Here is a 21,514-nt window from a genome sequence, read left to right on the forward strand (position 1 = left end):
TGAAATACAATGAGATAACGATGGAGGAAGCTTCATGTTTTACAGTCAAGGAATGGGAGCCAACCACTGTTAGTGAATATGAGGTCTTTGATTCCATTAGTAAAAAGTGAGTTCCTTTTCATTGGGGTAGTTTGAGTAATTGGCTAGCTTCATTTTTGGGTCTACACTTTAATGTATGTATTTAGATTTCATTCAATATATTTTTATTGGTGATTTCAAAGAACATTATGGTTCCAGAGAAGAAATACATAGTAATCTTTTACTGTAACAACTGAAAAAATGAACCAGACTTCGCAGTTTCCACCCCTGGTTTGCTGGCCATACACTAGCCGAAAAATCGTTCGAAAATCTGTTGTTTGGTCCGTTTGTTCGTTTTTCGTCCAGTTAATGGGCACAAATAAAAAAATCGGTTTTAACTTTTCGGAGCTGAAAAATTGAAGGAACAGTTTGGAAAATTCTGCCGAACGAACGATAAATTGAAAGGTTAATGTGTTTCTCTCCCAAACTGTTTGCACTAGGCATATGTGACAAAATGAACAAAAAACTGATTCATTGATGTCCATTGAATGATTTATCTATCAAAATTTGGTCATTACATGGTGGCACGATCGTCTGCTCTCACGGCCGACTGTTCGTTTTTCGTAAATTCTTTTGAACAATTTTTCGTATAGTGTATGGCCAGCATTAGGGTAGAGCACAGGTGTCAAACACAAGGCCCGGGGGCCGAATGCGGCCCCCCAGGCCATTTCATGTGGCCCTCGCACCTCTCCTGCAGCTGTGACACCCCCCCTTGTCTCTGCCACCATCTTCTGTAGTAGGCAGCAGAGGACAGAACTCCTTTGCCAGATCCTGCATTCCTCTGTGCAGCTGCAGAAAGGCTCATCTTTGCCCACCCACCCTTTTCAGCAGTCTGCAGCAGAGAGGAGGGCAGAACTCCTCCTGCAGATCCTGCACCTCTCTGTGCAGCCGCAACACCACCTTGCCTTTGCCTCCCCTGGTCTCAGCATTCAGCAGACTCTGGAGGCTGACTCCAGCCCTCCTCTGGTTCTCCTCCAGGCCCTGCTCTTCTTATCAGATCCACCCACATCTTCTTACTGGCAGCAGCACAAGGTAAGGGGGTGCATTATTATGTAAGGAAGGATGGGTGACTCTTGACTTCTGATGGTGGGGGGATTCTTGAAATCCCATGTAAGGGTGTAAGGGGGCGTGGGATGCTCTGAACATCTAATCCTACAGATATAACTGGCCCTTTGAGGGCAACCATAATTCTGATGCGGCCCGCGATGAAATTGAGTTTGACACCCCTGGGGTAGAGGATGGGGTAGGGCTAGGGAGGGAAAGGTTCTTGCAGGTCTTCCTCACCCTCAGGGGAGGCCATAAGTATCGCAGGGTAGCAAAAGAAGAGAGAAAAAAGAGAGGGAGGGGGGAGAGGGGAAAAAGGGAAGGAAGGGGGCTGTTTTTCACGCAATTTTCTCATGTTCATAGAGTTGTGTATGTATTTAGATTGAAGGAAGTGAGAGAAGTGTATGATTTTAAAACAGCAGGTCAGCTGCTACAGGAAGTCAGAAATGACATCACATCAGTCTGTGGTATTGAGAGGAACCAACCAACCATTATATCTAAAACAGAGGATCCTCATCAAGCAAACTGTCTGCTTCAAGAGATTCCAGAAATCAAAATATTGGATTTATCCTGCCTATTTTAAACTGTATGGTTGTTTTATGACTAATTATAATGTAAATAAATGTGCCAATTCTATTTGTAGATAGAAATGTGTTGCCAAAGAAACTATGGTATAAATAAGCATATTTTGAGCCACATAAAACTGGTATTCATTTATTTTTTTTGTGAATTTCTGAATCTGAAATCTCATTTTTAATGTTGAAATCTGTCAATTTGAAAATCGCTAGTGGTTCTAAAAGATGGTTAATAGAACTCCTCCAGTAGTTTTTGAACAGCACGCTAGTTCATAATTATGCAGGTTTTTACAACTCAAAGCAAACCCATAGAACCTGTGGGCTGAACAGAAAAAAATAGCAGATTCCTTCATCCACACAAACAAGGTAGATAGAGGAATCCCTTCACTGGGACATAATAACATTGAATTAGCAACACAGTGCCCATCTGAGAAATTATAAGTAACCTCTAAATACAGCTTTCTCTAAAGCATCATCTACATTCATATATTGTGCATGTGAAGGGTAATTAGTGCAGTTATAGCGGCCACAGGTTCTGACGTGTTCAAGAAAGTCTGGAATCCCTGGATAAACAACATTGTCAGCCAGCAAAACAGAGCCTTCCTTCAGCAAGCGACATTCCTGAAGAAATGGAAAGAGGAACAAAAGAAAACAATACATCAACAACAATAATCACAAATGTTTATCCGAAAAGAAAAAATCTAAAGAAAGGCAAATCTTCTAAGGTTACCAACTCATAATGTTCATGCACCAAGGTTCATACATCAAGATGAGGCCTTGTAGACTTTACATTCCAAACCATTTCTCATTTTTAACCACTTGCCTACTGTGCACTTAAACCCCCTTCCCATCCAGACCAATTTTTAGCTTTCAGCGCTCTCACGCTTTGAATGACAATTGCGCGGTCATGCTACACTGTACCCATATGACATTTTTATCATTTTTTCACACAAATAGAGCTTTCTTTTGGTGGTATTTAATCATCTCTGGGTTTTTTATTTTTTACAAAAAAAAAAGAAAAAAAGACAGAAAATTTTGAAAAAAAAAAAAAAAGTTTTTCTTATTTTCTGCGAGTAATTGATAGGCTGCACTGATGGGCACTGATGAGGTGGCACTTATGGGCACTGATGAGGTGGCACTGATGAGGAGGTACTAATATGCTGCACTGATGAGCACTGATAGGCGGCACTGATGAGCACTGATAGGCGGCACTGATGAGCACTGATAGGCGGCACTGCTGGGCACTGAGAGGTGGCACTGCTGGGCACTGAGAGGCGGAACTGACGGGCAGCACTGATGGGCACTGGCGGATGGCACTGATGGACACTGACGGGTGGCATTGATGAGCACTGATCGGTGGCACTGATGAGCAGCACCATCAGTGCCCACACTCAGTGCCCATAGTGCTGCCAGTCAGTGCTCATCAGTGCCATCTGCCAGTGCCCATCAGTGCCGAGATGGGCACTGACTGGCAGCACTATGGGCACTGATTGTGGGCACTGATGGGGGGCACTGATGGCGGGCACTGTGGGCACTGATGGTGGGCACTTTGTGTATGTTTTTTACCTCTATAGTAATCAGGGCACTGGTGATCAGTGCCCTGATTACATTCTTCTGTGTCCCCGGCGGCTGTTCGGCTCTCCTCCTTCCTCACACTTCAGTCTCCGTGTGAGGAAGGAGCGCTGGCGCTCCTGCATGGGCCGATCACGTGGTAAATGGCCGCTGTGATTGGCCATTTACCACGATCTGTGATTGGCTGTGTCCAAGGGACACGGCCGACACAGATTTTCCCTGATGCCCCCTGTGTCTGGGAGGCCGTTTAAAGGCGGCCTCCCGAAAATTAGAGTCCGCACTGCAGCCGTCTTTCGGCTATAGCGCGGACCGGAAGTAGTTGAACTAATTTCCTACATTTTGTACTTAGAGGTTGTAAACCTTCAACAAAAAAAAAAAAAAAATAAAATAAAAACCTTAAAGACAAAGGCATTATGAGCTAGTATGCATCACATACTAGCTCATTTTGAAATACTTACCTTAGAATGAAGCCTTTCCCTCAGCGCCCGCTCACTGCTGAGATGGCCGACATGTTTACCCGTCTTCCCTCCGGGTTCGCGTCCTCTGACCATCTGATTGGTCGGAGCCGCGATGACCTCACCCCTGCGCATGAACGCAGGAGCCGCCGTTCATGGCAAAGGGCTCTGAATGAACGGCACGGGCGGCCGTTCCTTCAGAGCCCATGCGCCAGTGATGTCACTGGCTTCATGCAAATAAATATAGATATTTACAGTACCTATAGGTAAGCCTTATCATAGGCTTACCTATGGGTTAAAGTTACAGAGGGAGCTTTACTTCCTCTTTAATTTGCGAATGGCACATACTGCATATGGTGTGTCTAAAGTGCATAACTTTTACATTCAGTGCCTGTCCTTGCATTAGTATTATTTTTTCAAATGACATATAAGACAGACGAGGCTTTGATGTAATTTTTGACAATTGCTTAAAGTGATTGTAAAGTCTTATTTTTTTCAATAAAAATAATAAACATGTTATACTTACCTCCTCTGTGCAGTTGGATTTGCACAGAGCAGTCCCGGAAACCTCCTCTTCTTGGGTCCCTCTTTGGTGCTCCTGGACACCCCCTGTTGAATCCATTCAGACACGGAGCTGCGGTCCGGCCCGTCTGCTCTCTCTCCTGATTGTCTGACTGACTTTGATTGACAGCAGTGGGAGTGGAAGGAAGGAGAGTCTCGGACAGCTGAGACACTCGTGGACATCGCTGGAGAGAGATGGGCTCAGGTAAGTATTAGGAGGTGCTGGGGAGGCTGCTACATGCAGAAGGTTTTTTTTTTTATATCCTAATGCATAGAATGCATTAAGATAAAAAAAAACTTCTGACTTAAAGGCCTTGGTTAAAAAGAAAGTTTATGATTTGTCAAGCAGTTGAATACCAAAATACATTTTTAAGCTTGCTTTATATTGATGGATCTCTTAATTCAAAGGAAACATATCCAGTGATGTTTTTGCATTCAATTATTCAGGATATACAGTATCTCACAAAAGTGAGTACACCCCCTGACATTTTTGTAAATATCGTGTGAGAGCACTGAAGAAATGACACTTTGTTACAATGTAAAGTAGTGAGTGCACAGCTTGTATAACAGTGTAAATTTGCTGTCCTCTCAAAATAACTCAACACACAGCCATTAATGTCTAAACCGCTGGCAAAAAAAGTGAGTACACCCCTAAGTGGAAATGTCCAAATTGGGCACAAAGTATCAAAATTTTGTGTGGCCACCATTATTTTCCAGCATTGCTTTTAACCCTCTTGGGCATGGAGTTCACCAGAGCTTCGCAGGTTGCCACTGGAGTCCCCATTCGACCTTCGTCCCTGAGGAAGCAATTGAATGAGCAGAACGCTCAGCAAAATACGTAGGACCTATCACTACTGTATCTACATTGAGTGTATCTAGGCATATGAGCCTGAATTATGGTTGTACAACTTTTTTTATATACATACTTTTTTATCTTTTTGATGTTCGAATAAAGATTTTATTCTAAACATTATGTGCTTTTCCAGTTTATGACAACCTCACAGCCTATAAAGTCCTACATTTTAGAAGGGTTGAGTTTGGGTTGAGTTCCCCAACACTCCAGATCATCTGGGTTCTTCTTTCTTTATTTTATGATAAGTTTATCCTGGTTTCATCAGGCCACAGGAAATGGTTCCAGTAATTAATGTCCTTAGTCTGCTTGTTTTAGCAAACTGTTTGCGGGCTTTCTTGTGCATCATCTTTAAAAGAGGCTTCCTTCTGGGACGACAGCCATGCAGACCAATTTGATGCAGTGTGCGGTGTATGGTCTGAGCACTGACAGGCTGACCCCCCACCCCTTCAACCTCTGCAGCAATGCTGACAGCACTCATATGTCTATTTCCCAAAGACAACCTCTTGATATGATGCTGAGCATGTGCACTCAACTTCTTTGGTCGACTATGGCGAGGCCTGTTCTGAGTGGAACCTGTCCTGTTAAACCGCTGTATGGTCTAGGCCACCGTGCTGCAGCTCAGTTTCAAGGTCTTGGCAATCTTATAGCCTAGGCCATATTTATGTAGAGCAACACATTTTTATTTTTTTTTCAGATCCTTAGAGAGTTCTTTGCCATGAGGTGCCATGTTGAACTTTCAGTGTCCAGTATGAGAGAGTGAGAGCGATAACACCAAATTTAACACACCTGCTCCCCATTCACACTTGAGTTTTTGTAACCCTAACGAATCACATGACACCGGGGAGGGAAAATGGCTGTTGGGCCCAATTTGGACATTTTTTACTTAGGGGTGTACTCACTTTTGTTGCCAGCATTTAAGACATTAATGGCTGTGTGTTAAGTTATTTTGAGGGGACAGCAAATTTATACTGGAATACAAGTTGTACAAGCTGTACACTTTCTACTTTACATTGTAGCAAAGTGTCATTTCTTCAGTTATGTCTCATGAAAAGATATAATAAAATATTCACAAAAATGCGAGGGGTGTACTCACTTTTGTGAGATACTGTAGTGACAAACTTTAATAACCTGCACATCTACATCTTCATACTTGTAGCGCTCACCCCCCAAAGGGCCTGCTGATTTTTCCCAGGTACTTTTCCCTAGTTGGTGTAGTGGCAGCCAGGCGCACGGCAACATTCTCTGTTTCTGACTCAACAGCCTAGGGGTGCTTGTAGGCAGGTACTGTTTAACACTGCCCCAGCCAGGAAGGTGGGAGTTGTGTTCCTTGGTTTTCTTTTGTTGGACTTTGCTGGGTCCAACCTACTGGTTCCATGTGATATAAAAGGAAGAGGGGATTCAAGCCCAGGGGGCCTAGGGTTTTTTTGCTACTGTTCTGACGGAGTCTGGGAATCCAGTGATGTGCCGAAGATGAAGTTCTAACTGCCCAGGAGGATTGCTGGGGTTTGCAGTCTCTCCTGAAAACACCATCTGTGGACTTTGCCAAGAATGGATTCTTTCCTATGAAGGTATGCTGGGGTAGTCACAAGCCTGAGTTAGGGAATAGGGATGGAAGGGGATTGATTGCACTTTCTTTGGACTGTTGTCTGTCAGTGTCATCATGTTATTTGTAAAATATTTGAAACTTTGCCTCTGCCTGGTCCAAAGTTATTACAGGCATGCAATGTAAGTAACCAGCACACATAGTCTTCACTTCACTAATAACATTGGGGTATGAAGACATCAGTGGTACAAGAGTTAACACCGTGTGAAGATACAATTGCGTACCAAGGGTAATGAAGGTTTCTCTAGCAGCCTGTAGTTAAGCGTGTACATGTGGCAGATGAGATAGCCTACTGCAGCAAGGGAGATGTTGTCGGCACTCCTTCAGCAGCGATCTGTCTCCCATAGCAGCGGGAGCAGACCTGCACCACTGGGGCCCTCATCCTGTACACAGGTATGGATAAAGAAGAGTTAAGTGAAGTGCAAGCATGGAGTCCATGCTAGGTGCACAGCGGGACCCAATACCATCACTGGGAGTGAGGTAGGGGTGATACGCTGGCCAGGTGGAGAGGGCAAAGCCTCTGTGTGTCCCTGCTAAATGCAAAAGTAACTATGGTGAGGTTTAGTACATGGAGAGAGTTTAATCATCTGTTCAAAGTAAAGGTACCCTGTTTGTAAGGTAGTAACCCTGTATAAAGTGCCTAGCAGAACCCATCCTGGGGTAGGCCTCTCATGTGACACTTGCTTGGTGCCCAACAAGGAGGGAAATATGGAGGACATGACAACCTCCTCTTCACCCTATCCCTTACATGCTTTGTTGCAAAATTAAACTTGGATATAGTGCAGGGAGCTGTGGGATACTCCAGCAACATTGGAAAGCAATAGGACACTCTTTACTTTGTCAAAGCTTCCTAATTCTGTCTTTCTAGTAGAAACTAAGGAAATTAGCAACCCTGAGGCACCATAAGAAATGTCTCAATTAGAGCAAGCTCTGGCACTGATGCCTAAGGGATAGTAGCAGTAAACCCTCACTAGGATCCTACACTCCGTTCCTGTACTCACAATGTCTGTGGATCCCTCCTTCCTGTCAGGGTGCCAGGAAATCAAACCACATGAAGATGCAAGTAAAATAAAGCAGTTTATTAGAGCAACAACAATAAATGCACAGCAAGAGTGAGGAGCAAAATCAGGAACTGCCAGGATCGAGTCTAGAAGCGGGAAGTCATCCAAACCGGGGTTGAGTCCAGTAGCGGGTAGTCTGTCAATGCAGGATCGTCTGTCAATGCGGGGTCGAGAGCCAGGAAAGTCATCAGCCAAGCCAGGTCATGCACGGAGGAACACGGAGAACAGAAGACTGCTAGCAGTGATGCACCTTGGAGCACAAAACACAAGGGCAGGGACTGCAAGTTATCAGGTGTGCAACATCATCACTGAGCGACGCCCAAGAAGCAGGCAAGTAATGATGTAAACAGAGATTATAAGAGACAGCAGTCTGCACAAGTCCAAAATGGCTTCCAACAGGAAGGCAAGGTAATACCTTAACAATACCCTCCCCTCAACGACCCCTCCTCTGCAGAGCACAAAACTGTTTGAGGAAAGCGAGCGTAGAAAGCGTGGAGAAGGGTAGGAGCATGAACACAGTGGAGGGAACCCAGGAGAGTTCCTCAGGACCATAACCCTTCCAAAGCACCAGGTATTGAACCTGACCTCGGAACAGATGAAAATCTAAGATGCTGCTAACCTCCTACTCCTTATGATTGCCCACAGGAATGAGGCAAGGGCGAGGAAGTGAAGAAGTATAGCGATTGCAAACCAGTGGATTCAAAATTGACACGTGAAAAAGACACTGGAGATACGCATGCCAGGAAGAAGATCAAGGGCATAGGCCACTGGGTTCACCTTACAGAGGATGCAAAATAACTCAACAAAACAGGGTGCCAGTTTAGGAGTGGGCACCGTAAGTTGAGATTACGGGTGGACAACCACACCTTATCCCGACCTGGTACGAAGGATCAGATTAACATCTCCGGTCTGCCTTTACCCGTAAAGACTCTTGAATCTGCACCCAAGAAGAAAGGAGGGCACAAAGATGATCCTCCACAGCCGGGATGTCCTGTGGCGAGATCGACTCAGGCAACACAATGGGTTGACGAGTTGATGGCAGAGTTCCTGGAAACTCTGTCCAGGGTAGCAGATTAACCCAATTGTCCTGATGGTAAGAGATATTGCAGCGGAGCTTGGTTGGAATGCTCATCGGCACCATTGGACTGCGGATGGTAGGCCGAGGAGAAGGAGAGTCGAATACCCAACTTGGAGCAAAAGGCGGGCCAGAACCTAGAGACAAACTGGCTCCCACAGTCCAAGACAATCTCCTTAAGCAACCCGTGTAAGCAGAAAACCTCCCTGGCAAACACAGAGGCAAGCTCCTGAGCGGTAGATAGCCACTAAAATGAAACACATGGCACATTTTGGAGAACCAAACAACAACCATGAGAATAACCATGTAATCTCAAGATGCGGGAAGTTCCACAATAAAATCCATGGTCAGGTGAGACCAGGGACACTCCCCATTGGAAATGGGATGCGGTAGACCCAAGGGAAGGTGCGGCAGAGATTTGTTCTGGGCACAGACCAAAAAAGCAGCCACATATGCAGCAACATTAGTGCGGAGAGATGGCCACCAGAACTGATGGGAAATAACCCTGAACAACTGGTTCATACCAGGATGACCGGCAGTCTTGGAATTGTGGTACGTGCGCAACAGTCTGATGCGCAACCCCTCAGGTACAAAACATTTGTAAGCAGGTTTCTCTGTGTGAGCATTGTGTTGGACAGCCAAGATCTGTTCCCCAAGAGGTGAGGTTAAGTTAGTGCGGATGGCAGCCAGGATATGACCTGAAGGTATGACCGGTGTCGGCAACGATTCCACCCTGGAAAACTCAGAATACTGGTGAGACAAGGCATCAGCTTTAACATTCTTGGAGCCGGGCAAATAGACTCAGGGAGAATGAGAACTGGAACCACAGAACCTTCAAGCAAGTGTCTCCACTGCTTGAGAGCCAGAATCTCCGTCTCCAATCTCATAATTGCATTCTGTTGGAGACAGCTTCTTGGAGTAGAACTCACAAGGAAGTAAGGGTCCACCAATACCCAATTCAGAGCCCAGCACATAGTCTCAGGGATCTGCTTAAAGTTGCTACTCACAAGTCCAAAGGACAGCTAGCTTCTTCCAGCTTCCTTTGGACACAACCCAGTGATTGAGATGGCGCCTCTCAGGACTGGATCCCTTGTGGTGGTGTTCTGCAGTCAGCTATGAGCAAAAATCCACTTGAGCCTTAGATCCTAGCACCTTCATAGTCTTTCAGCTGATGTTCAGTCCATGGACTGCTGGACAGCAGCATCCCCCTCTGAAACCCTCCTAGGGAGAAGGAACCCTGCTCTCCAGTGTCTCAGACTATTTATCTACAGGGGCTAGAGTGTAGATTCTACACTCTAGCCCCTGCTGTAAACTTCACCTCCAGGGCATTGCTGGAACCTGATGAATATTCAGGCTGGGCGATTTGAATCTCCTGCTCTAAGCTCTAGAAGCGTCTTCCAGAGACAGGGGGAAGCATTTGAAACTCGCAGCCTGTGAGACTCTGAACAGGCCAGACTAAGCAATTACTGTTCCCTGATTACAAAAAGGAGCCAAACTAAATTTGCCTAGCCACCTACATTAGGAGGGTGCTACATTAGTTTGGACCTCTGTAGCAGAAACCTACCTTGGTAAATTTCTATAGAACTCCCCCATGCTTGTATCAAATTGCTTACTCCTGATTTGTGCCCACAGCTCAGAAGCCTTAATAAAGGAGGCTTCCATGTTATAAGAGAGTTACCATGTGATAGGAGACCTGTGTTTTTACATAAGTCTCCCATGTTTTAATAGTGAGCTGCCAATTTGCAAGACTCTGTAGGGTTACAGAGCGATACATGGTAAAAGAGATTTTCATATTAGAAACGAATGACACTTTCTGCACAATGATTATATGGGGGTAGATTTACTAAAACTGGAGTGTGCAAATTCTGGTGCAGCTGTGCATGGCAGCCAATAAGCTTCTAACTTCAGCTTTGATCAAAAAAACTGGAAGCCGCTTGATTTCTACACAGCGCTGCACCAGATTTTGTTCTCTCCAGTTTTAGTAAATTGACCTCAAAGAAACCAAGCTCCAATCCTAAACTGCACAGTAACTATGCATAACTCAATTAGGCTAACCGGTCTTTCCTGATATCTACTTCTGATAATGTGATACCTAGGGGGACATGACCCACTGCAGAAAGACACATAATAGGTATTTGGTCTAACAGGCTTTTCTAGACCTTTCTTCAAAGGAGAGGATTTTGTTTGTACATTGGTGAACAAGTACAACTGTACAAAAGCTTGTGTTCAACATACCAATCAAAATAACTAGATCTGTGAGGTCACTGCTCCATAATTTATTTTAACTTTTCTAAAAAAAAAAAAAAAAAAAAAAAAAAAAAAAAGAAGACCTGATATTCAATGAATAATTCCTCATGCTCCTGCAACATTTTAGGTCACTGTGGCCTGTGACATTTTTCCCTTTCAATTGTTTTTTGTTGGTTTGCAAAAACATATATTACAGAGTTATGCGTCATAGTCATTTGAAGCATCACATCAACAAAACAGCAGAATTCCAGTCAACATAATAGCACTCTACCATAGTTATGTAGGAATAAATTACATGTGCATTGTATCTGTCACCATGAAATCTCAGTAACAACCCAGAAGAAAGTTAGTCACTACTTAACTAGTGTCTGTTTTACATTTCCACAAAGAATAGAAAGGATAAGAAAGTGGGGTTTATTTACTAAAGGCAAATCCCCTGTGCACTACAAGTGCACTGCAAGTGTACTTGGAAGTGCAGTCGCTGTAGATCTCGGGGGGACATGCAAGGAAAATAAAAACAGCATTTTGCTTGCACATGATTGGATGATAAAAATCAGCAGAGCTTCCCCTCATTTCAGATCTTCCCCCTCAGATCTACAGCGACTGCATTCCAAGTGCACTCGTAGTGCACAATGGATTTGCCTTTACTAAATCAATCCCAGTGTCATGGAGGCAAATAGCATGGGGGTACAGATTTTACAGCATCTATAATTGAAAGTGTAATGTGCTCCTTAGAAACTTTTCTACCTCAGAATTTAAACTTCAGGGAGCTCTCTATATTAACGTATTAATGAAAAACAGAAAATGACTGCGCTAACTGTGACAAAAGCTGCTTGCGCAAAACAACTTTGACCAGTGGAAACATATAAAAACATATAAAAAGTGCAGCGCTAATTAAACATTATATATATATATATATATATATATATATATATATATATATATATATATATATAAACATATATAGTAAAGTGAAGGTCAAAACAGTCCTGAGGAGGTTAAAATAAAAATCAGACATACCGTAAATTAGCAGTCCCAGGTAAAGCGGGTGTATAAACACAAAATATTGCCTGGCAATAGCTTTTGAGAAAGGCATATCTGCTGAAACACGTCAAGGCGACGCCGCTGACAGCCTATCTATGTATTCTTGATGTGTGCATATCCATGGGATGTCTAAGTGTACTTGCTTTATTTTAACCAATAAATTTTTAGCGGTATTACACTATGTTTTGCATTCCGGTTTATTTCCAATACATCGGTACAAGATTAACCGCTTGCCGACCGCCCACGGTATACTGTATTTACTGCGGCAGTCAGCCCCTCCTGGGCAAAGCGACGTAGTACTACGTCGCTCGCCCAGGAGCCTGCAGGGGGGCGAGCGCGCGCCGCCGGAGGCACGCTCCCGCCCCCGCTCGTTCACGGGCACCCCCAGCGCGAGTGACCGGTGGCTCCGATGTCCGCCGGCCACTCGCGATCTCCCGCTGGAGAGGGAGAAAGGCAGGTGGCTGATGTAAACAAAGCCGCCTATCATTCTCCCTGATGTAAGAACAGAGACTATACGATCCTGCTATGTAGGATCGCATTTCTCTGTGGTAACATCACAAGCCACGCCCCTTTACAGTTAGAATCACGCCCCTAGGGACACACTTAACCCCTTGATCCCTAATAAAGTTAACCCCTTCCCTGCCAGTGTAATTTTTACAGTAACAGTGCATATGTATAGCACTGATTACTGTAGTAATGTCACTGGTACCCCCAAAAGTGTCAAAAATGTTAGTCAGGGGTCTGATCGGTCTGCCACAATGTCGCAGTCCCGCAAAAAAAAAAATAAAAAAAATCGCAGATCGCCGCATTACTAGTTAAAAAAATAAACAAACAATAAAAATGACATAAATCTTTCCCATAGTTAGTAAACGCAATAACTTTTGCGCAAACCAATAAAAATACGCTTATTGCGCTTTCTTTTACCAAAAATATGTAGCAGAAAACAAATTGGCCTAATATGTTAAAAAAATTTAGATTTTTACATTGTTTTGGGGAATTTCATATAAAAAAAAATGTAAAAAATTGTTATTTTTTCAAAATTGACGCTCTTTTTTTGTTTATAGCCCAAAAAAAAAAAATCGCACATGTGATCGAATACCACCAAAAGAAAGCTTTTAATGTTTAATTAGCACTGCACTTTTTATATTGTTTATATTAATGTATCGACTAAAAACATGATTTTAGTCAAAAAGGAAGACAGAAATACAAGAGCAGAGCATTTAGATTTACTGATTTTAAAGTGTTTGTAGTTTTGGTCACTGCAAAGAAGCTAAAATTGTGTAAATACATGCCACTAACCTAAAAGAGTCACAAAACACTAGCTCCCTATATCACCCTTTAGACCCGGTTCACACTGATGCGAGTGCCGGGTTCGCATGTAATGTCGGAGCGCACTGCTCCGACATTACATGCGATCAGCTGTGCGGTGCGAGTTTAGCCATACATTTTGTATGGCTAAATTCGCATCGCACCCGGTGCAAACACGCACAGGAGGCATTTTTGCAGCCGCATCAGGATCGGATCGCACAGCGGTTCACACTTGTGCGATCCCATCCTGTGCGAACTGCACGATCGCACTGCGATATGCGATCAAACTGGGGGTGTCGTTAAGATTACATTGACACCCCCAGCGTATCGCATATGGCAGTGTGAACTGCCGGGGGTGCGTGTGCGATGCGGGAAAAGGCTGCGAATTCGCAGCCTTCCCGCATCGCAATAGTGTGAACCGAGCCTTACACCCCACCTGAACCTTTCTTCATTGTTGTCTTTTTCCCTCCTCGATACATTTACACTCTAGGTTTATCCTTTAGGCTACATTCACATGTAGGCGTTTTTGGGGCGTTTTGGTGGCGTTTTTCTGCTCTAGGATCAGCTCTCAAAACGCCCAACAAGACAAATCCTATTCATTTCAATGGCCCCAGTTCACATCTGAGCGTTTTGACGCCGTGAGCAAAACGCCCAACGCTCAAAAAAGTACATGAGCTTATTTTTGGGCAGATTACAGGCGTTTTTCATTGGTCTCTAGTCAATCTAAAATCGCCTGCACAAAATACGCCTGTAAAAAGCCTGCTAAAACGCCCATAAAAACGCCTGTAATAGCAACGCCAAGATGTGAACGTAGCCTCATGACTATTATCACCAGGAGTGATACTTTCTAGTACCTAGTGTTTTTTATCTAGACAGAGGTAGAGGACAGACCTGTAGTGCTTCCTAACCACTTCAGCTCTGGAAGGTTTAACCCCCTTAATAACCAGGCCATTTTTTACGTTTCGGCACTATGTTACTTTAACTAAAAATTGCATGGTCATGCGACGCTGTACCCAAATACAATAAATGTCCTTTTCCCCCTCCACACAAATAGAGCTTTCTTTTGGTGTTATTTGTTCATCTCTGTGGTTTTAGATTTTGCGCTATAAACAAAAAAAGAGTGACAATTTTGAAAAAACAAAACAAATTTTTTACTTTCTGCTATAAAACATTCCCAATAAAAAAATCAACACTTTTTTTTATCAGCTTAGGCCAATTTGTATTCTGCTACATATTTTTGGTAAAAACAATCCCAAAAAGCGTATTTTAATTGGTTTGCGCAAAAGTTATAGCGTTTACAAACTACGGGATAGATTTTTGGACTTTTTATTATTTTTTTGTTTTTATTAGTAATGGCAGCGATCTGCGATTTTTAGCGGGACTGCGACATTGCAGCGGACAGATCGGACCCCTAACTGACATTTTTGAGACTTTTTGAGGACCAGTGACATTAATACAGTAATCAGTGCTAAATAATATGTACTGTTATTGTAATAATGACACTGGTAGGGAAGGGGTTAAAACTGGGGGTGATCAAAGTGTTAAATGTAGGCCTGTTTGTGCTTACTGACTGGGGGGGGGGGGGGTTGAGGGCCCTGTGACAGGCACAGAGAGATCAGGCTTTCACACGCACCGCTGAGACCAGGTGCACATAATCACATAGATCTATGTGATTATGCGCAGCCGAGCCGCACTTTCGCAGTAAATCTGCGTGGGGCAGTCAGCAAATAGTTAAAGTGTTACTAAACCTAGGAGCCTGCATTCACTATATCTGGTCTTCCACAGAACATGGAAATTTAATTATTTTTGTAAATATAAACTGCTAAATACCATTTCTCATTAGCAGTCTTGACTTCTATCAGTATCTGGTTAAAATCTGGTTGGAGGAGTTCATTCTCCTCTGACTGTCCTATGAGGCTGCATGACCACTGACTCTGTCTGGACAGAGCTAGTTGGCCCTGTGCCAATCACATGCACCCTTCCAAAAAAGAAAAAAAAACTCTGGCAATACACACCGAACTGAGCATGTACAGAGTGCCTCCAAATCCCTGTAATATCGGGAGATGGATTGGGGGCTGTGGAAGAAGGGGAGGATCAGAGAAGACAGGATCAAACAGCCGTTGGAGGATTAACCCCTTAGGCTCCACAGTGAGTAGAACAAGCATGCTTTACTGCATATACAGACTGATTTTACTGTTGTGCATTTAGTACACTTTAAGCCAATTTTCCAAGAATCTTTTTGTGACAAATGCAAACCATTTTGTGCGTCCAAATCTTACCTTCTCTCCCTCTTCTATTTAAGCCAGATAAATAATCCCTGATTACACTTACCAGATTTACACTGAATGGCTGCCTGTGCCTTTGCAGGCAGTCTATAGCATTTCCTGCAAACAAATGCCAAACCACAATTCAGGCCAGAACCAGAAATTTCCAAGAACCACCAGCAGGAAAGTGTAATAGTAGGGGATCTTAGTAGTTTAGGTTAGATACTGTAGGAAGAGGTGGTAAAAATGGACTACCTACTTGAGTTTGCCAAATGATAATATACCAGCAAAATTGGTTGTAGACAAGGTACTGCACAGGTCTTCCTTTGTCCACCTCAGTGTGGCAGATATTTTCCACAGTGGCAGCTGTGCCCATTTGCCATACCTGATGTGGAGGCAGAAAGGTCTATAGGCAAATATTTGTACCTTTTATGCAGTTTGCAATATGGCAACACGCACTAAAGGTTCCATTGCACTGCAGAAGGCCGACAGGCAAGTGTACTCCCAAGCAGAGAGCTGTATCCTGAAATGGTCACTTGATGCCCATGATTCAGACTTGAGAAGACAATTTTGACCACATGAGTCTCCCCCAAATTCCACTATACTCAAGAAGAGAAGCTGGTGTCCAATGGGCATGTGCCACACATTTAGGTCTCCCACAGCGTGCACTTGCCCATGTTGTAGGCTGTAATGTATTCATTGCCTGCCTGCTATCTCTAACTGACATCATCACCAACAACGATCAAGTGCTGAACCCAGTAAACATCACATTTCATGGACAGCCATGAAATCAGTGAGGCTACCCATAACTTCTGATGACAGCCATTAATGTCTCATTAAAGAGCTGGAAGCATTGACTGAGGTTGGCATGCAGTGTACAATTGACTGTGTCATCAACCATGTGCCAGGGAGTGATTGTGATTTACACTATAGCTGAACTTATAACTGTATATATGTAGCACCCTCCTAGGTAGGTGCTAGGAAAAAGCATATGGGTGGCCCTGTTTGCATATCAGGGGGGCCTGATCATTTAATTGTGGCTGGCTGTCACATGCTTCCGGGTGTGACCTGTTGTGCCTAGTGTTCTCCCCACTGCGACCAATGAGGGCTCTTATTGGACAGTGGAGGAAATCTAGCCAATGGCACACCAGGGCTTATGGCTATCTCAGTGGGTGGAGTTTGCCACAATGCACCCTGGGATGAGCTATAAGTCTGAGGGGAGCATGTGACAGGGTGTCTTTGGCGGGAAGCAGAGTTCCTGGAGGAGGGTGACCGCTGTCTCCCCTCCTCTCAGCGCGAGTGAGAGTGTCCTGGGCAGTCGGCCTAGAGGACGAAGGTTGAGCTGAGCTGCAGAGAGGGATCCAGTGTGCTGTGGACAGGGAAGCCATCAGAAATTTTGGGGCCCCTTACACAGCTTAAGGCCTGTGCCCCACCGGGCCTGACCACCAACATTCCGCAGGGCCCGCCCTCTGGCCGTCCCACCGAATCCGCCCACTGGCCATCCCACCGAGTCCTTCAGTGCACCCACTTCTATTTTAACACTCTTACAACTTAAGAGTCAACGCAATCCAGCAAAGAGACATCCGTCCAGCTGCATTGGCTTACTCTGCAGTCGCTATGCTTTAGCAATTGCTAGTTACTGCAGCTGCAACTACTCGGTCTCCTTGGTTGGGGCCTGGGCAGCCGGGCCCCTCGGAACGCCTGGGCCCCTTACATGTGTATGGGCTGTGCCCCCCTGATGGCTGCCCTGGCTGTGGACCAAGTGGAGCTGCTGGGCAGAAGTTTCCAGGTAAACAGTATTGTGAGTACCTGAAACTGCCCAGGGGTCTGCCTAGGAGAGTGGACCACTCAAGAAGGTCAGAGGGATCCGGGAGCCAGCTAACCTGTGGAGAAGGCTTAGAAAGGGGGTGCCAGAGTCTAAGCCCTGAAGATAAGTGAGAGAAAGGGGGTGCCGGTGTGGGCCCTGAAGTGTTCAGCAGCGCAGCAGTAGTACAAGTAGCTACCTCAGCAAGGAGTGCTTAAGGGAGCTCAAAGAGGACTTCTTTATTCAAGAAAGCAGCCTAAAGTCAGTTTGGAGTTAACAGGCAGCAAGCCAGCGTTAACCAGCATCAACCGGCATTTTCCAGTTGTCCCTAGCAAATTGTGCATAGTTGAGCCAAAGGAGTATCCCACTCATTCCCTTCTCCCATCCAAGTTCTCAATAAATACAAAAACCCAAAGATACTGGACTGGTCATTGCCTCAGTGCTCACACTTGGAGGAACAAGCACAAAGGTACTTTTGTTGCACCCAGTGACCCAGGGGGACCCATATCCAGCAAAATGGCTGGGAATCCTGCTACGTATACAAACACACACACAAATAAGAATGTGTAATATGCAAGTGTGTGCAGGATACAAAAACTAAGATTGGAACTGATGAATGGAGCAGTTGGGGTGGGGTGTGTGTAGGTAGTAATATTTACTATGTTGTTTAGGGCCCCATAGCTCTAATTAGTGCCATATATCTACACTAAGAATATGGGCTAAAACAGTCTTTGTATCTTGGTTGTAGGTCTTTACAGGTAACCCCCTAGAGCTTCTCCAACAAATTAATTATACGAGTAGCAGACCTATAGCATTATAAGTCAACAAGCAAAATTGTGAGCATATATCAGCTGCTTAATAGAGATAACTGCTAATAGGACACAGCAGTACATAAACAGGGGCATCCTCACTCTAATATTTACCTCCAACAGTATGGTGTCTGGCCGGTATCGATCCTTTGCGTGGTCCAAGAACACAAAGTCCAAAGCATCCACGTTATATTTTTGTCTTAACTGAGGAATGATGTCTGCTGTGGACCCTTCCAGCACCAAAACCTAAAAATCAAAAACATGTAGACTTGTCAAGATCAGATAAACATGCAATCATTACATCAACAATCTCTGATTTAGGCATTGTGTACATTGGGAGTATAACAACATTTAGGGCAGTATGTGGCCAGGGATAAAAGCCCAGAACTGGGTTTTAGTACTGCTAGGTGCACCATTCAGCCCCATCCAGCTGCAGCAACTGTCAGTCTGCCAGAGTGTCACGCTTTCCCCGTACTCAGGTGGTCAGACACTATAGCTGGCTACTGTGTTATTCACCTATAGCAGCCCCCTTTCCCATAAAGCAAGTAGGCCTACCGATCCTCGGTTGCCCCCTGGACTTATGCACAATGCTATAGAGCCTGGTTACTATGCTGGGGCAGGTGAAAACTGAGCACAGCAAACAGGTACATGGGATTGGCAGACAGGCAGAGTGGTTCAATGACAGTCCAGTTGAAAGGCAGGCAGAGTTCAGAGAATAGTCATTATCCAGTCCAAAGTCAAAAAAAGAAATCTGGCAGAGAAGACAAACAGGGGGCATGGAAAACGTGTTACTAACACAATATCACAAGCATGAGACTGAAGGTTTGGCTGACTTGCTGAATTAAATCCGATCTGGTCTTCACCCAGAGTCTGGCAACAATCAAACACCTTGCAGGTGGACAGACAGATAAGGATAATGCCATAGCCAAAACCAGGATGCTAGAACCAGCAGCTATGATGGAGCAGGAGCGCTTACACTCCTAACATTACCCCCCTCTGAGGAGAGGCCCCCCTGACCCTTACAGACAAGCTGGACATCCAGGACAGGACCATCAAGCTGGGCAAAGGTCAGGGGATCAATGAGGTCAAGTTGGTTAGCAGGTGACATGTCACAAGATTTTAGCTGGAACGCAGGCTGAATGCAGATTTGCTTGAGGAAAAGATCAAAGGCCCCACCTGGATGAATGAGACAGTCTATCCAAAGGATGGATGAAACTTTTTATTCAAGTTCGAGCAGATGTAATTGCAGTAGGGTGAGGCCAAGTTACTGAAAGTCCTGAATAGGAAAAAACAGGAGGCTCAAATGGCATGTGCTGAACTGGAATAACTGGTGCAGAGACAGACTGGACTGTATTGGCATGTGTGTAGAGACAGACTGGACCACATTCTCAGGTGTGGAGGCAGCAGAACTTGTTACAGTTAGCCTGGATGTGCGTCCATGAGAGTTTAGGGACAGGCAAAGGTATGGGTAATCCAGAGGGCTTGAATTTTGAGGATTTAGAGTGAGCACAAGTTTTTCAAGCCTTTACATAGGAACAGGAGTCCTTATGGGGAGAGGGCCACCAAAGCCTGCGAGAAACCAAAAAAATGTTTTAGAGATCCTTAGGTGCATGGCCAAAATGTCAGGGGAAAAGGCCCCCATTCCTTGTGCTGGAAGTGAGATATTGTAAAAACTTAAGAGGAAGTTTCCAATCAGGGGTCAAGGCTGTGAGACAGTGGGTAAGTTTGGCCTCAGGAAGGAAAATATTCAGACTGTGGCAATTGGCTGGAGAGGTGGTCTGTAGAGGGTTTAATACATTTTTCAGTGTCTTGTACTACAACAGAGGCATATAAAGGCAAATGGTTATGCAAACTGGAGTCACACTTGGAAAAATTATCTTTATCAAGATCGGAATAGGACTGTAATAAAGGCCCATGACTGGTACTAGCTACACAAGAGTTACAAATGAGCAACTAGTCAGCAGTTTTAACGCAGTTCTGGATGCAGGTCTGGGAACAGGACCTAATCTCTCCTGTAGCTCAATATGCAGGAAATTATTAAAATTTTATCCAAGGATAACCTAAAATAAGTTGATAGGCAAAAGATGTTGTTATCAATTAGAAGACTGTCTCTATATGAAATTCTCCAATAATCAGAGTAATAGGTACAGTGCACAAGGTGGCCATGCCCATGAACAAAAGAGAGCTTTCAACAGCTAAGACTGAAAATGGTTTGTGCATATTAGCCAAGGGAATATGTAGACGGAGTGCTAGGTCCCTATCAATGAAATTGCTAGGGGCATCAGAATCTATTAGAAAAAAAAAAAAAGGAGGTAATGAGAAAACTTAGCAGAACCAAGTTGTGCAGGAACAAATAGTTTATCTCGAAGGGAACATGACTGTATAGTCTAAAAAAGCAGACCCCACCCGCACTAGACACTTGGCATTTCCCAGCCTTATAAGGGCAACTGGTGACAAAGTGGACGTGGTTGCCACAATATAAGCAGAGTCCCTGGGATTTTCTTCTAGCCTATTCCCCAGAGGATAAATGGGTAATGCCACTTTGCATGGGCTCCTCTTCCTGGAGAGGTTGAGAGGGCTCAGGAAGGTCTGATGAAGAAATGGGCGTACTAGGGGGCAAAGAAAAACCTCTCAGCATACCTTTCCCCATAAACGCCTCTATACATATGGCTACTTGCATAGCTTCATTCAATGACTTTGGTTCAGCGTAACCTGAACTGGCTTCTTATAGCTATATCATTCCACCCTGAGTCAGGTGCCCAGCAGCGGAAATCAGAACAGTATTGTTCAGTGGTGCGCTTATCCTGACATCATGACCCAAGGTTAGTTTCAGCTGACTGGACACGGTCAGGATCATCATAGAGTAAACCTAGGACTTTGAAAAAAGCTTCAACTGACCCTCTGACTGGGTTATCTGTGGGGAGAATAAAGCCTAAGACTGGGGTCCCCCTGCAACCATGTAATATTCAGGCTAATCTACTGTGCTTCAGAACCAGAAGAGCATGGCTTAAGTTTAAAGTATAGCATATAACTATTTTTAAGCTGGAAAACATATGGGGGTCACCAGAAAAACAATCAGGCGGGTTAACTTTGGGCTCTGGCTTCTGCTGGAGGTGCATTTACATGCACAGACAGTTAGTCAGTTTGCAAATCTCCTTAGC

General features: G+C 44.4%; 1 protein-coding gene across 1 annotated transcript in view; it reads right to left on the bottom strand.

Annotated features, from left to right (window-relative positions):
• Positions 1–2,094: 2,094 nt before the first annotated feature.
• The window catches only part of LOC309563784 (catechol O-methyltransferase-like), a 63,159-nt gene continuing 43,739 nt past the window's right edge, over positions 2,095–21,514 (bottom strand). Inside the window, exons 3-4 of the mRNA XM_082268394.1 lie at positions 18,468–18,599; positions 2,095–2,318 (exon numbers count right to left, since the gene is read on the bottom strand). Coding sequence (XP_082124520.1) covers positions 2,133–2,318; positions 18,468–18,599 — 318 coding nt within the window. The 3' untranslated portion in view covers positions 2,095–2,132. The remainder of the gene's footprint in view (positions 2,319–18,467; positions 18,600–21,514) is intronic.

The sequence above is a fragment of the Pelophylax lessonae genome (genome assembly GCF_965119305.1).
Source record: "Pelophylax lessonae genome assembly, chromosome: 1".
In the NCBI taxonomy this organism is placed as follows: domain Eukaryota; kingdom Metazoa; phylum Chordata; class Amphibia; order Anura; family Ranidae; genus Pelophylax; species Pelophylax lessonae.